This window comes from Canis lupus, chromosome 1 (genome assembly GCF_048164855.1).
Source record: "Canis lupus baileyi chromosome 1, mCanLup2.hap1, whole genome shotgun sequence".
Lineage (NCBI taxonomy): Eukaryota > Metazoa > Chordata > Mammalia > Carnivora > Canidae > Canis > Canis lupus.
The window spans coordinates 107168723-107192379 of record NC_132838.1 but is presented as its reverse complement, the minus strand read 5'-3'; the positions used below and the strand labels follow the sequence as shown (position 1 = coordinate 107192379).

The window sequence follows — 23657 nt, the reverse complement described above, 5'->3', positions numbered from 1 at the left end:
TTCCAGGTTTACTTGGCCCAGCCAGACTTCGGACCAGGTGCCATTTGTTCTCTAACTTTCAGCTGTCTTATATTAGGCAGAAAACTTCTGGCCTCAGTTGGTCGCTTCTGGCTGTCGGGACTGAGTGGATTCCAAACACTGATGCTTTGAAGACCACATTCCAACACTCATCCCCCCCAAAGATCGGGGATCAGTGGTCACACAGAACTGGAATCTCCCCCTACAACCCCATGAATCTCTTATCTGCAAAATGGGAACAGTAATTCCAACTCCCAACTTTACACTGAAAGTCAACTAGGTGCTGCTCATTCGGCTTCAAAGTGTTGAATGAACACACTCTATACTCATTTGTCAGAGGTAAAACTCTTTTAATCTCAGACCACCGCTCCCAACTCCCGATCCCCACCCACGACTCTCTTCCCCACACAAGGGCCGGAGAGCGAGGGCCCCTGCCCCCCACCTCGGGTGGACAAGGGCCCTTTAAGGCACCTGTGGGGGTGGGGGGAGAGGGGCGGGAGCTGGTGCCGTCCTGACTGCAAGGACGGACTACGATTGGCAGGCTGTTGTGGGATGGAACCGAAGAGGGTGTCAGACGCAGGGACAGGATTGGGCCATCCCTGGGAGAGGGTAGAGGGGCACATAGTCAGGACTCGGTCAAAAGCGACCCCAGTCCCAGTAGTGTAAAGAACGTAAATTTAAGGCCGCAGGCCAATCCTGGGGTTAGGAGGGTTTGGCCACGCCCCCAGAGGGCTGGAGCCTATCAGGTGGGACAAACTAGGAAGGGTGGGCGGGCGACTCCGGGAGATTGGTCAAGCCCTTTGCGTTCAAGCCAATCAAATGAAGTTGCCTACTCTCTAGGCTGTAGTGGCTTACCACTCCCCAATCCTGTGGCTTGGCTGTTCTTTTTCAACCAATGCCGCGCGAGCGAAGCTCTGGTCACTGGGCGAAAACGACAGTTGACCCTTATGAGGGCTTAAAACTAGCCACGCCCCGGTCCGGGAGCGAGCCAATCCCTTAATCGAAAGAATCTGTCGCTGGGCAAAAAAAATGCAGCGACAGACCCAATCCGGAAACTAGATAGGTCCCGCTCCTCGGCGCGAGAGGGGGTCGTGGGCTGGAAGGACGGCGGGAATTGGCGGGGAAGGGGCAATCCTGGGACCCCGGGAACCTGAGAAGCCGGTCCCGGGTCTGACTCGGATTGGCCGGGCCCAGGGGCGGGGCAGGGGTGTAGTGTGGGGCGGGGCGGACGCTGGGCCTGGAAGCGCTCTCCCTGGGCCTCAGTATTTCCGCTTCAGCTTCTGGAAGTCGCTGGTGTTGAGCCGCGGCCGCGGCAGGTCCCCGAAGACCTGGGTGTCCTCGGCCTCCCGCAGCACCAGCGCGCGCATGCTCGCCGCGATGCGGTCCAGGTCCGGCGAAGAGGGCTGCGAGACCGGGGCGGGGTCAGCGCCCGCCGCGGCCCCGCCCCAGCACTTTTTGCCTACTGCCAGGAAGGCCCTTTACCCTATCTTGCTCCTTGTAGGATCCTTCTAACCAACCCAAATACCACCTCCTCCAAGAAGCCTTCCTGGCCCTCTCTTCCTTCCCTTCTTGGCCTAACTCTACGTGCAAGAACAGCTAACCGTCCCACTATCCTTCAGTTCCTTCTTACACAGTGGAAGTGCTGTTTCTCTGCTATCAAGGCTAGATACCAGGGGGTGTCATGTCTAAGGATGTGGGTTGGGCTTGGCATTGAGTCATGTAACAATCCAGCCTCTGCCAATGACTAGCTGTCAACAAGCATTTCATCTCCTGAGGCTTCAGTCTCCCCTTTAAAACGCGCAGCTGATGACAGCGCCTGAGACAATCAGCACAGTGAGTGCTCAAGAAGTGTGAGCTACCACGTTGCCAGCGCTATAGGGAAGGGGCCTGGTTTCACGATGGCCTCCACCCAGGAGGGGCCCTGTCATTCTGTCTGCTCCAGCAATTAGGGCAATCTCCCTTTTGGCCCCACACCTTGAGCTGGGCCTAGCCTCCAGGAGAATGGGAGAGGCCGCACGGACAGAGGCTGGACCTGAGCCGGTTCAGAGGTCAGACCAGCGCCCCCACCTCTCAGGCCTCAGATGTTGTTAACTGGCAATACAGGCAGACGGCAGATGGATGCTGCCAATGTGTCAAAGAGGACACGGGAGGGGGGGGGGGCAGGGGCGCGCAGGGGAGAGAGACACACCATGACCATGGGACTCCAGGGCTGCCTCCCTTGCAGTCTGTAACTCCTTTCCAAAAGGAGGCTGGGTTCCAATCCCAGCTCTGCCCTTTCCAAGCTGAGGTCCCGGGAAGTCACAGATACTCCCGGTGCCTCAGGGAAGTTCAGCGCTGGGTGAGGAGGAGCCACCCAGGCCAGGCCAGGAAAGCCACCTGAAGGATTGTGCCAGAGAAAGAGGAGGTAGGGGAGGAGCCAGGAACACGCAGGGTGGGGACAGAAGATGACCTAACCCCTCTGTGCCTCAGTTTCCCCTTCTGAAGGGGATACCAAAACACCTGTGCCTTGCCAGGAGCAGGTATTCTATAAATGAAGCTGTTCCTAAAACCCAGAAGAGGCTTTTCTCCATGGCACTGGGGTACACTGTAAGGCTGCAGTAGTTCAAGCTTTAGGGCTCTGGCCCAAAAATCTGCCTCCTGAGGTGGAGGGCAAGATCAAGCCCAGGAAATGTGGCTTCCATGCCAGAGGGCTTCCTGGAGGAAGTGGCTCTGAGTCCCTCCCTGCACCCTCCTCTTTTTCTCCCTTCTGCCCCTCACCGGCCCATTCTCTTCATCCGATGACCGTGCTTCTGGCCTCTTCTCCTTGAAGGCCCAGACGGGCACGGACACAGGCAGGGACTTGGCATACTGCTGCGTGGGCAGGGCTGAGGCCGGGGGCACGGAGTAGGCGGGGGGGCCAGCAGGGGTCTCCTCGCTCAGGCTGCCATCTGGGAGAGACAATGGCCTTCAGCCTCTGTCCTTGCCTTCATCCCAGCACCCTGGGGGTGGCGGAGTGGGGACAGCCTGGGACACTTACCATCTGTGCTCTCAGGGTCCGACTCACAGAAGGGGGGCAGGTCCTGGAGTGTGGCATCCTCGTCCATTACAAAGAGCCCTATGGATGAGGTTAGTGACTCAGGCCAGTCAGGTCCCCGCTGTACCCCATGTGCCACCACCACCATCTCCCCACTCCTTGCATCGGCCGGGCCCTCAAAAGCCTCAGGGCTTCTGGAATTATTCCCTCTGCCTCAAACACCCTCCCCCTTGGTTATCTGCCTGGTCATCGGCAGAAACAAATCCAGTTTCTGTCTGTTACGCCCTCAGGTGAAAACAACTGGCTGGATAAACATGAAATCTGCAAGATCTGTTTGGGATAAAGGACTCAAAATACAGATGGAGAGAACATGAGCCAACTGTGATCCCTGTTTGACAAAGAGGGACCAGGAGGCACAAGAGAAGTCAAATCACTTGCCCAAAGTTCCAGAGTTAATAATGCTGCTTGTACAGCATATTCAGTCACTAGGATTTGAATGCAGGCCTCCTGGTTCCAGAGTCTGTGCCCTGAATCCTATGCGGGTCTCCCCCAGCAACAATGAAGAAGCAAGCATTAATGGTGACAACACAGGAGTAAGTCCTACTTAGGGCACACACACCCCTCCCACAAACTCCTAATCACTCTCCAAAGCCCTAATGTTATAGAGTCCAGTCTCTCTGAAGTATCCAACCTCCTGATTCCCCTCAAAACAGCCAGTTGCTTTCCCCGTGGCTCCCTTAAGCTGTGGCCTGCATTCCTGACTCCTCTGTAATTCCTACCTTTCTCACCAGCACTAGGCACCCCAGATTTGAAATAACTCGTTCTGCTCGAGCTCCCAGCTCAGGTTCCGACCCCATGGTCGCCACAGGGCACGGTCTCCTATTGGACTACCAATTCCTTGGCAGGACTGGGAGTCCCTCAAGAAAAGGGCCGAAGCTGGCTCTGTGTCTGTGTCTAGCACCTCCCAGCACAGAGCTGGCTCCCGGTTAACATGTAACCATACAGGCTGGGAGAGGGGAAATGACCTGCTCCAAGTCGCACAGCAGGGCCCAGGTCAAGCCAGCCTGCTCCCCCAAGGCTCTTTGAGCCTGAGGCTGCCACAGAACACCCGGGCACAGAGATAGGCGAGGCCCACCCCTCCGGGATTCTGACCTTGCAGGCCATTTGCCAAGCCCAAGAGCTACCCCAGCCCCCACCCCTCTCACCTCCATCATCGCTGACACCCAGCCGCTCCCCAGAGGTCTCCGTCTCTGTCCGCTCCTCCTCGTCTTCTTCGTCATCCTCCCTGGCCGGGGCAGGCCGAGGGGGACTCCGAGCAGGGCTGGGTGGCTGTGGTGCTGGCGGGGGCACGGGGGGCCGGGCAGCAGCAGCAGCCCTATGGGCCAGGGCGATGTCGTGGAGGCAACGGCGGGCAGCCTCAGCCAGGGCCCCACGGCCATGGGCCGCGTAGGCACAGGGGCCTGGGCGGGGTGGCGGGGGCGGCGCGGCAGTCAGCAGCACCAGCTCCGTGCCTGTCCGGGCCCGGAAGCGCTCGGCGGCCCCCACCACCGCCTCCCACAGCTCCTCGGGGCGCCCCGACGCCATCCACGCCCTGCAGGGCAGAGCAGGACAGAGAGCTGAGGCCCGGCTGGCTGTCCTGTCTGCACCTGGCCCCTACGTGTCCACCTGCCCCAAGACGCCGCTCCCACCCCTCCCAGCCACCTGGTCCCGGCTGAGCTCAGCCCCTTCCCCGAAATCTGCCACTCTCCACATTCCCCACCATCCACACCTCCTAGCACCGTCCCCAACCCTCCGGACCCATTCCTCCCGCCACGCCCAGTACCGACAGCCCCCGCCCCTCCTCTTGGCCCTGCCTAGTCCAATGTGGGCACCACCCGCCACCTGTGTGACTAAGGAGCCCTTGAGATGTGGCGGGTCCAAGGTGAGAGGTGCCATGAGTATGAAACCCACACTGGATTTTAGAAGACTTGGGACAAAAAAGGTTGGATGTCAGAGATCTCACTGGCAGTCTGAGGTTGATTACATGTGGAAAAGATGACATCTCAGATATAATGGCTAGTTGACATAAGGCGAAAATGACTTTTATCTGTTTTCCTTTGACTTTTTTAATGCAGCTTATAGAAGATTTGAAGTTATATGCCTCGCCTGCATTCTTTTTCTGCGGGACAATCATTCCAGCCTCTTCCTGAACCTCTGAGCCTCCAGTTCGGGCCCCTTGGGGTCCTCCTACACTGGAACTGCCCTTGCCTCTCCCTAGTATCCCCAGGACATGGTCGTAACCCCGGCTCTGCACTCAGCTTCACAACCTTCCAGACTTCTGAGCCCTCAGACCTGCAGTTAAATAGTTCCCCTATACCAGGTCCCCCTATACCTGGATAACTTGTTCCCTGATTACTTGTTGACCTTTCTCTCACCCTAGAGTGGAAGGAGCTTCCCCTCATCCCAGATGGGCTCAGCCCCCACTCTCTGGACTCCTACAATGTCTGAGAGTCCTTCCATTCTAGCACATATTCCCATGGGGAGTACTGTCTGGATCCACCTCCATCTCCCCAGCCACTGTGGAGCCACCTGAGGGGGAGCCCATGGGATTAATCTCTGAGCCGCCAGCATTGCCCAGCACCTGACAGGCCTCAGAGACCAGGGATGGAGCAGAAAATGGTGTGCAAGCTGCTCTCTGCGCCTAGACTCCATCCATGAAATTTTGTATTTCCTACAAGACTTTTCTGCCAGATGCCTTCCCTAGACCCACAATGCCCTGGGCTACATCCATTATACCTCACTGTCATTTGAGCTTGTGACAATTGTACCTGTCTGCCTCCTCCATCACACATCTGAGCTCCCCAAGGTCGGGGATCTGTACCCCAGAACAGGTCTGTCCTAAGCAGACAATCTACTGGATGCATCTACTTATGAAATGAAAAGAACAAGGGGTTGGGGTGCCTGGCTAGCTCAACTGGAAGAGCATGCAACTCTTGATCTTGGGATTGTAATCAAGAGCCCCACAAAGGGTGTAGAGATTATTTAAATAAATAAACAAACTTAAAGAAGAGAGAGAGAGAGAAAAGAGCAAGGGCAAGTGGGCTGGCTTCCGGCCATCTCAAACCTGCTGTGTGACCTTGGACCACTGACTGGCCCTCTCTGTGTCTCATTTTCTTCTTCCTGTAAATCAAAGTGGTTAAACCAGGACTGCTGGGAAGCCAAGAAGCCTCCTCAGGGAGGTAGGGGGCACCCCAACATTGGAGGAATTCAAGCAAGGTTCTAGTCCAGCCAGGGTTATTTGATTTCAATTTGCAGGCCCTTTTCAACTTATAATCACATGAACCAGTGTTTGCTGAGCACTGACTCTGTGTAGGGAGTCTACACCTCTCATTTCACCTCCCACCTGACCCACTAAGGTGGGAGCTGTTACCTCACTAATGAGACAGCCAAGGCCCATAGAGTACAAAGCCCTTGCTGGAAGCCACACACAGTGAGGTCACAACCAGCACCATTCCTGACAGACCCCATGGCAAACTCACCCTGCACTTCCCACATGCCAGGCAGGGATGCAAATGGATCATCACCATTCTCATGCTACCTTCTCCCCAACCCTATGAGGCAGGGGCTGTTATTACCCTATTTCATGGTTGCACATCAAGGGCTTAGGGAGATTCAGTATCTCGATGAGGTAAAAGGGGCTGGAGAGGAGAGCCTGTTCTTAATCCCAAATGCCATCTTGCCTTCCTTATCAGGAAAGGTTTACATTCAGATGGAGAAAGTGAGGCTCAGACAGCCTAAGGCATTGGTCAGAGTCCCAGAAGTTAAATGGGTCAGAGCAGGGCTGACTCTGCTGTTTGCCTGACTCCAAAATCCAATAGAACTGAGAAGTGCTCAGGGTCTCACCTACCAGAAGGAGGAAACCAAGGCTCAGGGCAGGGAAATGACTGGCCCAAGGTCACACAGCCTGGCAGTGCTAGGCCTAGGGCTTTCACATCTCTGGGACATCAGGATTAAACTCTCTGTCCTAGATCTTAGAGTAGTTACAGGATTGAAAAGAGTGTAATGGGGGTGAGTGGGTGTGAGGGTCCTCCCACTGTAAAGAGGAGGAGAACTGGGCAAATACAAGGAGGGCAACTCAACTTCTCTGCCAAGGCCTGGGGGCTCTCTGGCATTAGTTGTTTAAAAGTAGAGTAGCCAAGACCAGGGGAGACTCTACCCTTTCAGCTGCTGGAGGAAGTCTTGTATCCTCTAAGGAGCTCAGAGATGGACGGAGGGTCCTCAGCCAACCAATTTGAGGAGCCTAGGATTAGGGAGAGAGGTGAGACTTGTCCCCCAGAGGAGGGGGAGGGGAAAGCTAAGGTAATTGGCCCTTTAGGATGAGATGAGGAGGTGAACTGAAAGAAGTAACTCTAGGAAGAGGTGAGGAAAGAGGCAAAGTCCACCACGCAAGGAGGAATGCTAATTAAGCCCCCTTCCGACCACCTGTCAAATTGGCAGTGCACCCCCGCCCCAAAGTGGGAGAAACTCGAGGGTGGCCCCCCAGCCCCCACCCCGCGAGGCCGGGGGAAAGGTGAAGGCCTGGGCTCTTCCTCGACCTCTCAGAAACCTTCTCCCCACCTCGCCCGGGGGTCCAGGGAGGACCCACTTCTCTAGGAAGAAAACAGGAAATCCCGCCCAGGTGGGGGGCCAGGACCGGAAGTCCCGCCTTTGGACGGGTGAGGGGAGCCCCGAGTCCCCCCGAGCAACCCCCAGACCCTGTGGACATGGTCCACGCCAAGGCAAGGATCCTAGTGGGTCTGCAGACCGGAGGATAAGTCTGTCTAGGTTTTGCCTCCAGTGAGACACAACGGTTCCCGCGGGCTACCCCTTCCTAGCGCTCAGCGTAGGGTCGCTGGAAGATCTCTGCTCTCTGATCTACTCAGGCCATACCCCTCCCGCGAGCGGCTCGCCCTCCCAGCGCCCCTCTCCTCCGGACGGCCAAATCCTCCCCACACCGCGGTTCACAACGCCGCCTCCACTCACGTGCCCGTAGCCAGCATGGCCGGCCCGGCGCCGTCGCCGCCCTCAAAAGACATGGCGGCGCCTCGCGTCACTTCCGCGTGGTTGGCCCTCCTCCATGCTGCACACTCCGCCTCCCTTATCGGGGCCGCCCGAGACCATAATGACCACGGGGACATCACCGGATCACAGTGGGACAGTGGCGACAGCAGGGTGCCCATAAGAAAGATGGTGAAAGAAAGGCTTCAGCTTGCTCGGAAACAAGCCAAGACCATTTCGATTTGCTAAGAAATACGGCCGTCGGCACGTGTATTCTCAGGACCACAGTAAACTAAGGCCAGCGACCTGACGCCCCTCACCCATTGTCAACTTCTTCCACAGAAATGGAGGAAAGTAGTGCCCATTAACGACATGGCAACCATCCTAGCATCACTTGCCCAAAGCGTACATGGACTCTCCCTCCAGCCTATCCCCCTTTTCAGCACCAATGCTGGGGAAGATCCAATATGGCAACTTTTTTTGCTTCGCTTTGCCAGGCTTCAATATGGCGGCCTACACCGCCGCCTCCCGACGGTGACTCAGGAATTCGACTGGGTCCGCTTCGTACCCGGGGATACTGACGGCTTCATCCCGTTAACCCAAGTCCCTCAGCACCTCTCGTGACGTACGCCTCCTCTCACCTTCTTTTCCTTTACCCGTCTGTTTTCCAGGACCTTGCTGTTGCGCCCCTCAGAGAGATGGGACTGCCCCGCATTAACATGGCCGCAGCTGACAAGCTTTGGCCGTGCCCTCGAGCAAAATGGAATCTCCTTGGCTTCGATGCCAGTATACAATATGGAGAAAGAAGGAGGTGTTTCGGAGAGCGCTGGGGCGAGGGGGTGGAGCCCTTGGATCCTCCCCCTTGTTTACTCCATGGTAAGGGAAGCGGCACTGCGCATGCGCACTCTCGCTGGCCTGCCCCTCCTTCCCCGTGCGTGCCATGTGACTTACACCCTCGTGGTTCAAGTTCAGCCACCCCGTTCTGAAAGGTGGTTACGTCCACTCCTGTTCTAGAACAGGCAAGGGCGCTACCACTGTCCAGGCTTGAGGGGAGTCTCCTATCCGGATGTGACAGCACGGTGACCCGGAAAGGGAGAGGGCCGGGGCAGTGGGACCTCGGCCGCGGCTATGGAGGGAGCCGGTTACAGGGTAAGCACTGGGAACGCGTTCTTTCCCTCCTGAGGATGCGAAGCGACGCCCTCTGGTAGTCGGCTTCGCCCAACGCCCTGCCGGAGCTCTGGGAGCCCGGCTGAGCCGGAGCAAAGACACCATTCCTTTATAAATACTCTGTCACCCTCCCCTCGGCTGCCCTAGGGAAGACCCTTACCTTGTGGCCCCGCCCCCGCCGGCTGGGACGTTCCTCTGGGCACCGCCCCCTGGCTGTCCTGCGCTTGGGTCCCGCCCCTCACCGATTTGTGTCCGCAGGTGGTGTTTGAGAAGGGTGGTGTGTATCTGCACACCAGCGCCAAGAAGCACCAGGACCCGGACTCCCTCATCGCTGGCGTCATCCGCGTTGTGGAGAAGGTGGGCCAGGAGGGAGCAGGGCTCCGGCGGGCCCTGGGCGAGATGGAGGCGGCGTCTATAGGAGTATGATCTAGGAGGTCACGATGGGACCTTAAGAAGGCAGGGAGCGCGGACTGGGGGTATAAGGGGGGCTTTGTAAGCCTGAGGGTCCGGGCCGGGGAAGAAGTACAGAAATAAGGCTTGCGGTGATTGGAGGGGAGTCTCTCTAATTCCTCTTTTCTTTCCTCAGGACAGCGATGTTCTCCTGCATTGGGTTCCTGTAGAGGAGGCTGGAGATTCCACCCAAATTCTCTTCTCCAAGAAGGTAGGCTTTTCTCTCTTCTCGTTTCTCCACTCGCTTTTTTCCAGGTTCAGGCAGTGGAAGATGTTTGAAGGACCTGGATGCAAACCCAGACTTACTTTTGGAGCTTGTGTGATCCTTGTTGGGATCTAGGTTCTCTTTGCTCCTTGGTTTCCTCTTGTCTGTAAAATGGAGCTGAAGATGCCCGATCAAAAGAAAGCTGACACCATGAGATTTGTAGCCTAGGGGACAGCTGCCCCCTCATCTGTTTGCTCTTAGGAGAGCCCTGCCAGGGTGCGAGAGGACGGCGTGGCCTGTGGATTCGGGTTCCACGAGCTCTCAGTCCACAAGAGCCTGAAGGGGTGTGGCATGTCCCCTTCAGAGAGGAAACACACCCTGACCCAGGTGGCTCACCCACTTCCCAGGACACCTTCCTACCCTGGGTGCCAGACTTTGCCCTTCTTGTTCTTAGAGGCTCCTGAGGCTTTTTGTCACCAGGCTCTGTACTGGGACCCAGAGAGGAGTCTGACTTGGACCCTGCCTCAGTCTTCACCCCCATTCTACTTTGGGAAACTGAGGCACAATGATTGGAAGTTCCTTTTGCAAGATCAAAAAGCTAGGAGGTGTTGGAACTTGAGTTTGATACCAGACTCTCTGATTCCAGAGGCCTGCCCCTTTCTGGAGGAAGCAGACATTGCGCTGGAACCGTAAGGATAAGGGAGCAAGAAAATACTTCAGGGATGGCAGGAGGAAATGGGGTGTCTCTGTAGAGCAGTTTGCTGGAAAGATGGTTGATTCTGAAATGCCCGACTGGGAAGCTTGGATGATGTTCTAGAGGCCTCGGGGAACCATGGGAGGAGAAGGGTGTGGGTGTGGAAAGCTCTCCTGAGAGACCGTGCTGGGAATGGGCAGGTCCGAATAGAGGGAAGTTGGAGGCAGGGAGGTCAGGAAGAAGGTTAGAATGGTGTACCAGGGGTAGAGAGAATGAAGCCTCACTTGGGGCAGTGGAGGTTTGAATAACCTGGCGAGGGTGTGTATGTGTGTGTGAGACAAATGGAGATTCCAGAATTCTGCTCAAGCCAGGGTTGAGGAGGAAGCATCGAGCATTCTGCGTTTTTTGTCAGCTTCGCAGGTCGGCTGAGTGCCTCTCTTGAAAATGTGACTGTCCTCTTCGGCAATCTTATTTTTGACTAACACAAACCCACTGAGGGGGGCTCCTGAGTGACTCAGTTGTTGAGCGTCTGCCTTTGGCTCAGGTTGTGATCCTGGGGTCCTGGGATCAAGTCTCGCGAGCCTACTTCTCCTGCCTACATTTCTGCCTCTCTCTGTGTGTCTCTAATGAAGAAATAAATAAAATCCTGGGATCCCTGGGTGGCGCAGCAGTTTGGCGCCTGCCTTTGGCCCAGGGCGCGATCCTGGAGACCGGGGATCGAATCCCACATCGGGCTTCCGGTGCATGGAGCCTGCTTCTCCCTCTGCCTATGTCTCTGCCCCTCTCTCTTTCTCTCTCTGTGACTATCATAAATAAATAAAAATTAAAAAAAAAAAATCTTAAAAAAAAAAAAAAAACCTCGCTGAGGTAGACTGCAGTGGAAAAGGCACACACGCAGAATACGCTTAGCTCCAGGGAACACAAAATCTGGCGGAAGACAAGTTAACAGACAAGTTTATTTTTCTCATTTTATAAGACACTCAAAGAGGCTGCTGGCCTTGGCTGGCAATGTCGGGGCCCAGATTGTTGAGACCCTCCTTTGCGTGCCCTGGTAATTTTTTAATGATTTAGCTGCAGCTCCTGTATCTGCCTTTTGAGGCAGGAAGAAGGGGGCAAGCAGGGTGCCAGTCACATCTGTCCTCATCAGAAAAAAACAAGGCATTTCCCAGATGCTCTGCATCAGGTAGGAGTTATATTTGGCCACGTGGAATAGAAACAGAAACGACCGTGGCTTCAGCTCGATAGTAGCTCATACTTCTCGCTTGAAAAGTCTAGAAGTCAGCAGTACAGGTTCACATGTCATCACCAATCCTTCCATCTTTGCTGTGTCATTCTCGGCATGGGGCGCCTTCCTCACGGCTGCCTTATGAACCAAAAAGGCTGCTGGAGCTCCAGCTTTTTTGACTGGTTTTGCTCACTTTGTACGCGTTGCATGTTGGTCAGGAGCTTTGCTCGTCCTGATTACTTATGGAAGCCTGCTGCTAGAGCAGCCACCATTCCTTGTGGCAGAGGGCAAGAGCTCTTGCCAGGCAATTAAACAGTCCATCCTGGGAGGGGTACATCCCAGCCCTTTGGTCAGAACAGGTTGCATAGCTCCACCCAGCCAGTAGAGCTCAGTGAGCTACGATCCTGCCATGTGCCCAAGAAGCAGAGGGCTGCAAATGCTGGCAGAAAACAATACTGATTCTCGTTATGTTATGTAAACATTGATGAAACATGAGATTCATCTCACAAAACATGGGGACCAGGGATGGTTTTCCCAGGGATGGTTCAACAGCCCTGTGAACAGGTGTCTTAGTGACTTCCTTCATGGTCCCAGTTGGCTGCCAAAGCTCCAGACACCATGCTTTCCCTCAACAGCACCCAAAGACTGGCCTGAATAGGGTGCTGGTCAACCCTGTACATGCCTTTTTATAATCAAGAATTTCCCGGGATCCCTGGGTGGCGCAGCGGTTTGGCGCCTGCCTTTGGCCTAGGGAGCGATCCTGGAGACCCGGGATCGAATCCCACGTCGGGCTCCCGGCATGGGGCCTGCTTCTCCCTCTGCCTGTGTCTCTGCCTCTCTCTCTCTCTCTCTCTCTCTCTCTCTCTCTGTGTGTGTGTGTGTGACTATCATAAGTAAGTAAAAAAATTAAAAAAAAAAAAAAGATTTTCCCTTTTAAACTCTCCACCAATGGCATCTCAGCTTCCACTGGCCAGAGGTAGGGCCCAAGGCTACTCAGAACCACAAAGAAGGCTGGGAAAACAAATAGTGGGAAGTTTTAGCTTCTGTTTTGGGGAGGGCTCTGTCAACGTAGAAGGAATAGCAGAAATGGCTTTCATGTAGGACCCATCTGGGTTCTTCCAACAAGGTCCCATCAGGCAGGGTTTCATCACAGGAGACACAAAACACTCCGATTACTGTCAGCAGGAAGGGATTAAAGGCAGATGAGTAGAAGCTTGCCAGATTTTACAAGGGCTAGTAGAACAGGAGTGACCTTATAGAACTGACCTGCCAGGGGAGTTGCCACCACTTCCAAAATGAGGGCAGTGAGGAGAGATCATCATGGCACCTATGGAGGCCCAAGAACACTACCACCCGAGCTGCCACCCAAGGGCAGGAAGCCAGTTGGCTCTCACCAAGCTAGATGACTGAATGCTGGGAGACTGAGCTAGCTGTCACTTCTATCCTAGTCACCTCTCTGTGTGGGAAAACAGGAGTGTCCACCATTAATGACACAGCCTGATTGGCAGGAAGTTGGCTCTTTCCTGCTTTCTACTTGCTTACATTTTGTGTCTTGACCTCTAGGCTTCAAAGGAGCCTGGGAAATGTGGTTTTCACTTTCGAGCCTTTGCCTGACAGGATGGTGCACACTAGCCTGGGAAGGGACTCCAGTCGCTGCAGCCCTCCCTGTCCTTCCCCATGGCTGGTGGCCAGCACCATCAGCTGTGACAGCACTGTGACCCTCAGCACGGCCTCATCTGCACTGCTGTCTGCCTCAGTTTCTTTATTTTTTCACTGAGGCTGCCTTCCAGGTCAGCCTTGCAGCTTGGATCTGGAAACTCTGAATCTACAGCCCCTCACTCTTTTCCTTTCATTTCCCAAGGATGTCAGTGGGGGTGACTCGTGCACTTCTGAGGATGAACCGACCTTTGACCCCGGCTATGAACCCGACTGGGCAGTCATTAGCACTGTGCGGCCACAGTCCAGCCACTCAGAGCCCACTAGAGGTAGGCTGAGCCGGTGCCCCTGGGGGGCAGGTGGAGACATGTCTTACCCTCAGTGGTCATGGCTCCACAGGCTTTGCTGACCACAGTCAAGATGGCCATCGGTGCTGGCCTTCCAGTCTCAGGAGAATGGATCGGGGCGCAGGACTGTCCCTAGCCCAGGTCCAGCCTCGCAGGTCCTCCAGGGGTTGCAGCCTTGCTCATCTCACTGGGCTCCTGGATTGTTTGTGGGCAATCATGAGTCCTGCCTGTGAAGGTTTCCAGGCTGTAAGGGTGACAGTTACAGGGTGAGAGGGTGATGTAGGTTATCCCGGAGTGCAGGGGGCACCAGAGGAGGCATCTGGCCCCTCTGGGGAATGGAGAAGCCTTCCAGGAAGGAGTGATGCCAGCCCCTGGCTCTTGGGGGGAGACCTGGGAGTTTTCTCCCCAGCAGAGAGGGCAGCCATGCAAGGCCAGAGGCACAGGGCGGCCCTGGTGTGTTTAGGATATTCGAGCTGTGGCTCGAGTGTGGTGTCTGGAGTGAAGAGGGGGCAGGAGATAGACCTGAGGGGCCTGCCATGAGGTTGAGGAACATGGGCTTCACTCTGAGGGCCACAGAGCGCCAAGGGAGATCTTAGAGCAAGTCAGTTGTGTTTCCAAGGACATGGGAGGTGACCCAGGGCTCCCAAGCAGCTCTCAGAGGCTATCTGTGCTGTTCCTAGGTGTGGAGCCCAGTTCCCCCCGGGGCTCATGGGCGTTCTCGGTGAGTCTTGGGGAGCTCAAGTCCATCCGCCGGTCCAAGCCTGGCCTCAGCTGGGCCTACCTGGTCCTGGTGACCCAGGCTGGAGGCTCCCTGCCCGCCCTGCACTTTCACCGCGGGGGTACCCGAGCCCTTCTCCGTGTCCTCAGCCGCTACCTGCTGTTGGCCAGGTGAGCCTCTTCCCAGCACCGGGCTTTTGCAGCTGCAGCCGGGCCCCTTGGGACTGTGAAAACAACAGCCTGATTGAAAGACAGAAAAAGGGGATCAACGGGCACGTGTAACCGTAAAGCCAAGGGATTGTCTGATTTCGGGCAGGACTTGGGTCCTGGAACATTAAGAAGAATTGTTTTTCTTCCCTCTGAGTTGGTATCGTGCTGGGGCAGGGGGGTTTCTGGAGACCTGGCTTAGCATCCCTGGTGACAGAAGCATCTCCTTCCCCAGCAGCATCCCCTGAGCTGCCTTGCACTGGCCTGTCCCTGAACCGGTCACTCTGGCAGGCAGGACGGCCTTGGCCCTCAGTGGCCAGCCCTGGGTTGTGTGGCTCGCCCCCGGGGTCCAGCTATGGTCAGGCCTTAGGTGAAGGATTTCCCGGGGGCCATTTGACACTGGGCCCCAAGGGGGAAGGGACACAGGTGAGGCCTTTGGCCTGCATGTCACCATCCTGCCCCCTCCCCAGCTCCCCGCAGGACTCCCGCCTCTACCTTGTTTTCCCCCACGACTCGTCGGCCCTCTCCAGCTCCTTTCACCACCTCCAGCTCTTTGACCAGGACAGCTCCAACGTGGTGTCTGTGAGTGTCCCAGAGCCCTGCCTGGCCCCTGTGGGTGGGATGGGGTGGAGCTGTGACTCCCCTCCCCCTTGGCCCTGTCCACAGCGCTTTCTCCAGGACCCCTACTCCACCACCTTCAGCAGCTTCTCCCGCGTGACCAACTTCTTCCGGGGAGCCCTGCAGCCACACCCAGAGGGGGCCTCCCCCGACCTTCCTCCACCCCCTGATGACGAGCCAGAGCCTGGGTTTGAGGTCATTTCCTGTGTGAGTATCAGGTGGACCCTGCTGTCTTCTGGCTGTCACCTGGGCAGCCGACTATAAATCCGTGGGCCTCCTTTTCCCCGGTGTTGGGGATGATCCAGTCCCCCATTCATCAGATGGCATGAGGAGTGATTTCAGGGAGAGTGTTTCGTAGCCTGCGTACCCATCACCTGTTATTACCGGGGGGCCCTTCCTGACGTGGAGGGTGGCTTTGGTGCTGACCCAGAGAAGTGGGTACTTCCCACCTTGCATGCTGTTTGTGGAGCTGAGAAGGACTCTGAGTTAACTTGCAGGTGGCCTGGGATGGGGCCAGGGAGGATGTGGGTGGCCTGGGGCTCACCTGCGTTGTATGGCGCAGGTGGAGTTGGGGCCACGGCCAGCTGTGGAGCGGGCCCCTCCAGTCACAGAGGAGGAGTGGACCCACCATGTGGGACCCGAGGGCCGCCTGCAGGAGGTCCCAGTGCTGAAGGCCCGCATCTTCTCGGGGGTAAGGCGCCGGGGGTGTCTTGTCAGGGGGCAGTTAGGGGGACTGGGTGGAGCCAGGGGCCCCCTCTGAACCGCTGGACCCTCTCTTTCTCCCAGGGTCTGAGCCCTGGCCTGAGGCGTGACGCTTGGAAGTTCCTCCTGGGGTACCTCAGCTGGGAGGGCTCGGCCGAGGAGCATAAGGCCCATGTACGCAAGAAAACGTGAGTGAGAGGCTATGACCCCCCTCGCCAGGCTCCGGCTCCCCAAGTCGGACATATCCCCCATCACAGCACAGTACCTGGCACATCACGGGTGCACAGCGTCAGGCATGAGCCCTCTGTGTGCTGGGCACCGCCATCATACAGGCAGACAGCAGGAAGCAGGCAGGCTTGTCTCCCATGTCCATCGCTGTTTTTTTGTTCTAGCAATCATTGCTCTGTGGCGGGCTTCCTTACCCCATGGGGCCCGCTTCTCCTCTCACCTGGTACACGTTGCGCCCCTGCTATGTGTCCTGGCCCCCGCCCCAGTGCTCTCTGTCCAGCGAGGATGACAGACTTTGAACAAAAGCCCACAGAGGGGGCACCTGGCTGGCTCAGTTAGTAGAGCATGCAACTCTTGATCTTGGAGTTAGGAGTTCGAATCCTACGTTGGGGGATAGAGATTACTTTAAAAAAATTTCTTTAAAAAAAAAAAAAACTCACGAGGATGTTCTGTGTCATGAGAGATGTCAGAAATAAGACGCTTGGGGGTGGCAAGGATGAGTAGGTGGCCTAGTTCTCACCTCCCCCGTCCCCCCACCCAGGGATGAGTACTTCCGAATGAAGCTGCAGTGGAAATCCGTGAGCCCCGAGCAGGAGCGGAGGAACTCACTGCTGCATGGTTACCGCAGCCTCATCGGTAGGTTGCGGAGCCAAGGGTGGGTGGAGAGATGGCAAACAGCAGGGAGAGGACGGGGAAGCCCCTGCCTCCCCAGGAATAGGATGACACCCTCTGCAATGGGGAGATGAGGGGGAGCAGTGGTGGGAGTAGCCAGGATGGGCAGGAGGAGATGGGGAGCAGATAAGGGAGCCAGACCCCTCAGGGTTTGGATCTGCTGTCTACTCCTCGTGAGATCTTGGCAAGTGATTTTGCCTCCTTGGGCCTCTGTTTCCCATCTGTGGATGGTTAGTAGCTGGGAGGCTGTGGCAGTGTGGCTAGCATGAAGCAGTGGAAATCCTCATGCCAAGGCACTCGAGATAGTTTCTGGACCGACTCATACCTGCCTAGGGTCTGCCACGGAGGAGTGGGGGCTGGTGCCTGGGGCCAGTAGTGATGGACCCCCGCAGCCTTTCCACCTTAGCGTTTTGCACCCTGTCTTTACAGAGAGAGATGTGAGCCGTACTGATAGGACCAACAAATTCTATGAGGGTCCTGAGAACCCAGGGCTGGGCCTGCTGAACGACATCCTCCTCACCTACTGCATGTACCACTTTGATCTCGGTGCGACGCCAGCCCAGGAAGGGGTTGGGGGCCAGGCCTTCCCTTGGGGGGTGCTGATCTCCTGTCCACCCACTGCCAGGCTATGTCCAGGGCATGAGTGATCTCCTCTCCCCGATCCTCTACGTCATTCAGAACGAGGTGGATGCCTTCTGGTGTTTCTGTGGCTTCATGGAGCTCGTGGTGAGGCCCAAGGCAGGCACGGGAGGCAGACCCCCTCCAAGGGATTGGGGTCTGGCTCCTCACGTGGCCCTCCCTCCTGCAGCACGGGAACTTCGAGGAGAGTCAGGAGACAATGAAGCGGCAACTCGGACAACTGCTGCTGCTCTTGAGAGTGCTGGACCCGCCGCTTTGTGATTTCCTGGGTAAGTGTCTCAGTGGGCCGGCAAGGAAGTGAGGGGCTGCAAGCCTGCCATGTCATCCCTGGAACTGGCCACTGACGGTGTCAAGGACATTTGGGCCGGGTCCAGACAAGAGAAACCTCTCTGCAAAAGCCAGAACCTAAAATATACACATAAAAGCAGGATTGGTTTGGAGCAAAACCCCAGTGAGTGTGGTTGTGAGCGCCTCGTGTACCCTGCCTGCCCCATGGAGCTGGCTCCTTCAGGCTACCCTCAATCCCATACTTTGCAGATGAGGCCTGGGGTTGGCTCCTGGCCCTTCTCACCTCCTCTCCCTTTGAGCCGGGGATCACAACGCTGTTCTCTGGGCTCTGGGGCTGGGACTGCTGGAGTCTGGCTTTAAAATCATTTCTTGTTGCATATACGGTATTAAGGGGAGAAAAAAAATTCCCATAAAGAAAGTAAAAAATGCTATTGATGGTATTGTTCTCTTTTTTTTTTTTTTTTTTTTTTTTTTTTTTTTGGTATTGTTCTTTTGAACACAGATGATGAATTAACTCATTTATGGGCATTTCTTTACTGAAATTTAGGTGGCCTTGGGGGAGGGAGATATTGCTAGCATCACTTCACTGAAGAGGAAACAGTGCAAGAAAACACTTCCACGGGTGCTTGGACACTCGCTGCCCGACTTTGTGACCTTCTGTCTTAAATACGTACAAGAGGAGGTCAAACTCGATCTGCTGGACATTGAGGTTATTTGTAGTTTTTCATCAGGACGAATATTGTCTGGATAATTTCTTTACGTTAAATTCCAAGAAGTGGAATTATATTAGGGGCAGTAGATCTTTTTACAGCTTTTGAAACGTTTGTTCCTATCAGTGCTTTCCTGGAAATTTTTACCAGCTTATGTTTTTGTTAGCTGAGTTATGTGAGTGTCCACTTCCTCTCGTGTCCACTGTCATCGAGTATTAAAGATTTTTTTCCCTGAGTGTCCTGCATCCTTCTTATGAGACAGTAGAAAACGGAATTAGCTCACCTCATTTGGGAGTCTGGAAGGCAGGATGGAAAAGGTTCCTTTTGACACAGCATTCCTGGCTCACCCCTGAAGCCTTCCCTTCCTGGGCATAAGTTACTTGTCTAGACTGGTAGAGATTCTTTTTTTCTTTTTTTTTAAGATTTTATTTATTCATAGAGAAAAGAGAGAGAGAGAGAGAGGCAGAGACACAGAGGGAGAAGCAGGCACCATGCAGGGAGCCTGACATGTGACTCGATCGCGGGTCTCCAGGATCACGCTGTGGGCTGCAGGGGGCGCTAAACTGCTGCGCCACTGGGACTGCCCACTGGTAGAGATTTTTTTTTCTTTTTTTTTTCTTTTTTTTAATATTTTACTTATTTATTCATAAGAGACACACACAGAGAGAGGCAAAGACACAGGCAGAGGGAGAAGCAGGTTCCATGCCAGGAGCCCGATATGGGACTCGATTCCGGGTCTCCAGGATCACACCCCAGGCTGCAGGCGGCGCTAAACCGCTGCGCCACGGGGCTGCCCCTGGTAGAGATTCTTCCAGCCAGAATAGGAGTCTCAGTCTGACCACCATGCACACTGAATTAGAATGGGATTGGAATGGATTTTGAGCTTGTTCTTTGCTGAGTACCACCCTTCCCACCACTGTCTTCCTCCAGACTCCCAGGACTCTGGCTCTCTTTGCTTCTGCTTCCGGTGGCTGCTCATCTGGTTCAAGAGAGAATTCCCCTTCCCGGATGTCCTCCGGCTGTGGGAGGTGGGCCTGCCAGTTTGGGTGGAAGGGCAGAGAGAAATCGGTCAGCTGTTCTGAGCTGGGAGGCTGCTGGGAAATGGACAGAGGGGTGGGGGCAGACCTAGGTGGGACCTCAGGCAGAGCCTGGGCCATGACAACTCCCTCTGGTTCTTCTAGGTGCTGTGGACAGGCCTCCCTGGCCCCAATCTGCACCTGCTGGTGGCCTGTGCCATTCTGGACATGGAACGTGATACCCTCATGCTTTCTGGCTTTGGCTCCAATGAGATCCTCAAGGTGAGGCCCTGGCTCCTTCCCAGTCCTCCCCCTCTCCCTGCCCACCCTGACCTGGATAAATGGACATGTCAGTTGAGGTGAGAACTCTGTGGAGGCTGGCACTATGCCTGTGCCCCAGTACCTTGGGGTAGTAGGTATTCAAAATAGGATTATTTAAAATCTGGTTGCCTAGGGATGCCTGGGTGGCTCAGCGGTTGGGCGCCTGCCCTCGGCTCAGGTCGTGATCCCGGGATTCGGGATCAAGTCTTGTATCAGGTTCCCTGCATGGTGCCCGCTTCTCCCTCTGCCTATGTCTCTGCCTCTGTCTGTCTCTCTCATGAATAAATAAAAATAAAATATGGTTGGCTAAGCGGTGAGGGAACCATGGCCATGAGACCCGGCCTGTTTTTCTCTACTCCATCCTATCCCTGGCTCCCAGCAGTGCCCTCAGTGTGGCCAGCACATGACGGGGGTACCTGTCCCTGCTCCAGTACATTAATGAGAGGCAGGGCCGTAGAGGTGGAGCTCAGTGTCCTTTCCCTTCACGGTATCCTGCAGCTGGCTAGCAGCCTAAGAGGGAATGACCTCCCCTTCCCCCCGAGTCCCCAGCTCCACCCACTGTCTTTCCTCCATTGTATCCCCAGCACGAGGCACTGAGTGGGCGCTCGGGCGGTGGTGGTTGAGTGCTGGCAGGCAGGCAGGCAGGCCTGACCCACCCCCTCCCACAGCACATCAACGAGCTGACCATGAAGCTGAGCGTAGAGGACGTGCTGACACGGGCTGAGGCCCTCTACCGGCAGCTGACCACCTGCCCGGTGAGTTCATGACCTCTCCCACAGCCTTCCCCACCGGCCACCTTTGGTAAACTGCTGACTTTTCGCATCCACCCCCCACCCCTCCAGGAGCTGCCCCACAATGTACAGGAGGTCTTGGGTCTGGTGCCACCCACAGAGCCCCGAAGTCCCTCGCCCCCTGCCTCGCCACTGCCTCTCTCCCCCACCCGGGCCCCACCAGCCCCACCGCCCCCTGAGGACACAGCCCCGCAGCCAGACAGCAGCCTGGAGATCCTGCCAGAGGAGGAAGAGGAAAGTGCAGAGTCCTAACCCCCTGGGCCGGTAGGCCCGCCCAGCACAGGCACTTTATCCAGCTCCCAGAGGCTGGGGAGGAAGGGTGCGAAAAGGGCAGGCCTTCCCACCGTGCCTCCCGTGCCCTCCCAGTGAGCTGATATCATTAAACTGACACTTCTGGCGTCCAGTTGTCCTCATGTAGGTGGAGGAAGGAGGCTGCCACCTTGGCACCGACCCGGATGGGGGAAGGGGGTGGCTTGTGGTCCCTTTTGGCCATGCTGCAGCGCTGACATCTGACCCTGGTGATCTTGATCCAGCCAATGAGATGTTAAGAGAAGGCCCCTTGTGGGCTCGTGGAGGTAGGGCTCTATCACCCGCCTGGATTTGGGGCTTTTGGAGGAGTGAGGATGGGGTGCTGGGGTATGGCCACCACCAGCAGCTGTGTGGGGACACTTCCTGGACATAATCGAGATGGAAGGGCCTGCAGAGCTGTTCAGACACTCTGGGGACTCTGCTTACCAGCTTCTTGTTATGTGAAAAAATAAACTAGTGTTTAACTCCAGTGCTTATCGAGCTTTCTGTTACTGGGATCAGGACTCCATTGTTTTGTGACAGCCAGAGTGGACACCGTGCTTACCATTTACCAGGGGCACAAAGCAGTGTCAGTCCTGTCCCTCCTCTCCCCCTCTCTCAGTGGAACCCCTACTCCCCAGGGACAGCTTCTGGGACTCCAGAATAGGTGCAGCCCCTTCTACTGTGAAGGCTACTGGCTTCGGCTCCAATGAGATCCTCAAGGTGAGGCCCTTGGGAACCCAGGGAGAGGGCAGGACCACACGGGATTTTCTGAAAATACATTTAATGCTCGGCTCTCTTGTGGGTGCTGTGCCGAACAGTAATCCTATGTTCGCCCGGGCTGTGGGTGGCACCACCCTTCTGGAACTCGCAGCGGGGATGGTGGGGCACCAGACGGGGATGGTTGGGCACCAGATGGACAAGCCCCTCTTCGCTGTTGCTGTCGCTCCACGTGTGCTCCTCTCGGCTGTTGATCAACACAGCCGCCCGAAGCGCCGACTTGACCGCGGTCTCCACCCAGCCGTGAGGGTAGGCCGTGTGCTCACCCGCGAAGTAGATGCGGCCGTAAGGGACCGCCCAGTTGTAGTCCTTCCCGTCTTCCCTGTCTTCGTGCCACAGCAATGGCGGCTGTACCACGAAGCCCCCCTGGCTGTGCGGGTCCTCGCCCCAGCGTTTGACGATGCCGCTGCCGTCCCAGAGCCGGTACACGATCGGCCCGTGCAGCGCCGCCACGTCGTCGAGCGCCACGCGCATCGCGTCTTCCGCGCTCAGGCCGGCGAATGTGGCCGCCCCGTCGGACCACGTGTACGAGGCTAGCAGAAGCGCGCCCTCGCCCGGCGGCGGGTAGAATATCACGCGCGACGGGCGGGCGGTGCTCGAGTGGCCGCCCTCGATGTGCTCGTCGTGCCAGAAGGGCCGGCGGAAGCTCAGGAACACCTTGGTGGCTGGCACGTAGTGTAGCGCGCGCAGTGCCTCCTGCCGCCTGCGCGACAGCGGCGGCGAGAAGGTAATGCGCTGCAGCGCCGGCCCGCTCGCAGTCAGCAGCACCACGTCCGCGGTCATGGCCTTCAGACTCCGGGCCCTGCGCGAGCTGGCGATGTGCACACGCACATCATGCGTCCCCTGCGTTATCGCCACCACGGGCGCGTGCAGCAGCACCGGCCCGGACAGCGAGCTCAGCAGCGCGCGCGGCAGCAGGTCCCAGCCGCCCACGATGCGGCTGTACCTGTGGGCGGGGCGAAAGAGAGATCCCGGAGCTCAGCCACTGCCCCTCCTCGGCGGCTCCTCCCCGCAGGCCCCTCCCTGCGCTCTACTGGGTCCGGGTTCTAGTTCTCACTGGTGGGTCCCCTTTTGCCTCGCCTTCTCGCAGGCCCCGCCCACTCGGTTACCGGCTCTGTCACCTGCTTGCTCCTCGCTGACCCCGCCCACTCACCTACCCCTGCCCCCGCCGGTCCCTGACATCCCGCGAGGACCAGGGAGCAGAGAAGCGTCCGATCCGGGCACCTCGCTTCATCTCCTCTGGGCCACGCCTTTCTCCGGAAGCCCGGGGATGAAGGGGCGAGGGTGGTCAGACTCGGGCGCCCCTTCTCTCACCTCCCCACTAGCCCGCCCCACCCGACGCCGACGGCCCCGCCCACCCCATCACTCGGGCACCCGGGCCCTCACCGGCCCCGCCCCCGGCCCGCTGGCCCCGCCCCTCACCGGAGGTTGTCGCTGAGGCTGCTGTGCGCCCTTAGGGCCTCCGCGAAACTGAGATAGAAGAAGCCGTCCTTGGACATCACGTCTCCCAGGAGCCGCACGGCCGGCTGGCTCAGGTTCCCCTCCCCGAGGAGATATTCCTGCGGGACGACGGGCGCACGCCAGGGTCAGGACCCAAGCCGGCTGCACCTCTCTCCACACGGTGGGGGTCCCTCCCACGCCCAGCCTCTTGGTTCTGTGACGAGACCGTGAGCTCAGTACGGTTCTCTGAAGCTCAGCGACCCAGTCCCCCTTTTTGTGCCAGATGAGGGAAGCAAACCCAGAGAGGGGGTATGTGCCACCGTAGAGTCAGGCCTGGAGTCCACCCGCACAGCGACGCTGAGGCGCCCACTCACCAGGAGTGTGTGCTTTTCAAACTTCCTCATTGCCTTTCTGCAGCCCAGGGTCTTGAGATCTTTGAGGGCCTGTGG

The 23657-nt window shown here is 56.8% G+C and overlaps 3 protein-coding genes across 13 annotated transcripts in view; 1 reads left to right on the top strand and 2 right to left on the bottom strand.

Annotated features, from left to right (window-relative positions):
* Positions 1 to 347: 347 nt before the first annotated feature.
* AKT1S1 (AKT1 substrate 1) lies at positions 348 to 8886 on the bottom strand. Of its 7 annotated transcripts, XM_072770969.1 has the most exons (7): positions 8033 to 8682; positions 7227 to 7310; positions 6135 to 6190; positions 4237 to 4622; positions 3035 to 3112; positions 2776 to 2945; positions 348 to 1421 (listed from the first exon to the last, which is right to left on the bottom strand). In XM_072770969.1, exons 4-7 carry the CDS (start codon positions 4613 to 4615, stop codon positions 1278 to 1280), a joined length of 771 nt encoding a protein of 256 aa, XP_072627070.1. In that variant the 5' UTR covers positions 4616 to 4622; positions 6135 to 6190; positions 7227 to 7310; positions 8033 to 8682; the 3' UTR covers positions 348 to 1277. The 7 variants fall into 7 exon arrangements, with proteins under 7 accessions (XP_072627070.1, XP_072627053.1, XP_072627080.1 ...); XM_072770952.1 differs by lacking the exons at positions 6135 to 6190; positions 7227 to 7310 and adding an exon at positions 8689 to 8886 and having other exon boundaries at positions 8033 to 8146; XM_072770979.1 differs by lacking the exon at positions 6135 to 6190 and having other exon boundaries at positions 7940 to 8682.
* On the top strand, positions 8767 to 21478 carry TBC1D17 (TBC1 domain family member 17). 3 transcript variants are annotated; one of them, XR_012004622.1, is made up of 18 exons: positions 8767 to 8923; positions 9062 to 9196; positions 9473 to 9571; positions 9801 to 9875; positions 13650 to 13773; positions 14472 to 14679; positions 15186 to 15297; positions 15382 to 15540; positions 15896 to 16024; positions 16120 to 16223; positions 16805 to 16899; positions 17365 to 17481; positions 17561 to 17661; positions 17744 to 17843; positions 19503 to 19600; positions 19754 to 19870; positions 20494 to 20664; positions 20752 to 21478. XR_012004622.1 is itself a non-coding variant. In XM_072770809.1 (18 exons), the coding sequence occupies exons 2-18, from the start codon at positions 9176 to 9178 to the stop codon at positions 20950 to 20952; spliced, it is 1947 nt and encodes a 648-aa protein (XP_072626910.1). In that variant the 5' UTR covers positions 8767 to 8923; positions 9062 to 9175; the 3' UTR covers positions 20953 to 21478. The 3 variants fall into 3 exon arrangements, 2 of the variants coding, with proteins under 2 accessions (XP_072626910.1, XP_072626918.1); XM_072770809.1 differs by having other exon boundaries at positions 20578 to 20664; XM_072770817.1 differs by lacking the exon at positions 8767 to 8923 and having other exon boundaries at positions 9034 to 9196; positions 20578 to 20664.
* A 277-nt stretch (positions 21479 to 21755) lies between these two features.
* The window catches only part of IL4I1 (interleukin 4 induced 1), a 37134-nt gene continuing 35232 nt past the window's right edge, over positions 21756 to 23657 (bottom strand). For all 3 annotated transcript variants that reach the window (XM_072770878.1, XM_072770869.1, XM_072770889.1), the window contains 3 exons: positions 23583 to 23651; positions 23191 to 23327; positions 21756 to 22714 (listed from right to left, as the gene is read on the bottom strand). In XM_072770878.1, coding sequence (XP_072626979.1) covers positions 21772 to 22714; positions 23191 to 23327; positions 23583 to 23651 — 1149 coding nt within the window. In that variant the 3' untranslated portion in view covers positions 21756 to 21771. The remainder of the gene's footprint in view (positions 22715 to 23190; positions 23328 to 23582; positions 23652 to 23657) is intronic.

Excerpts from the sequence above, each read along its gene's own strand:
- AKT1S1 (XM_072770945.1), bottom strand. The coding sequence starts at position 8,229 with ATGGGCACCCTGCTGTCGCCACTGTCCCACTGTGATCCGGTGATGTCC. Across the intron at positions 4,623-8,032 it reads GCCATGCTGGCTACGGGCAC|GGCGTGGATGGCGTCGGGGC; the intron begins GTGAGTGGAGGC and ends TCTGCCCTGCAG. Across the intron at positions 2,946-3,034 it reads GGACCCTGAGAGCACAGATG|ATGGCAGCCTGAGCGAGGAG; the intron begins GTAAGTGTCCCA and ends TGTCTCTCCCAG.
- TBC1D17 (XM_072770809.1), top strand. The coding sequence starts at position 9,176 with ATGGAGGGAGCCGGTTACAGG. Across the intron at positions 17,482-17,560 it reads CATGTACCACTTTGATCTCG|GCTATGTCCAGGGCATGAGT; the intron begins GTGCGACGCCAG and ends ACCCACTGCCAG. Across the intron at positions 17,844-19,502 it reads GCCGCTTTGTGATTTCCTGG|ACTCCCAGGACTCTGGCTCT; the intron begins GTAAGTGTCTCA and ends GTCTTCCTCCAG.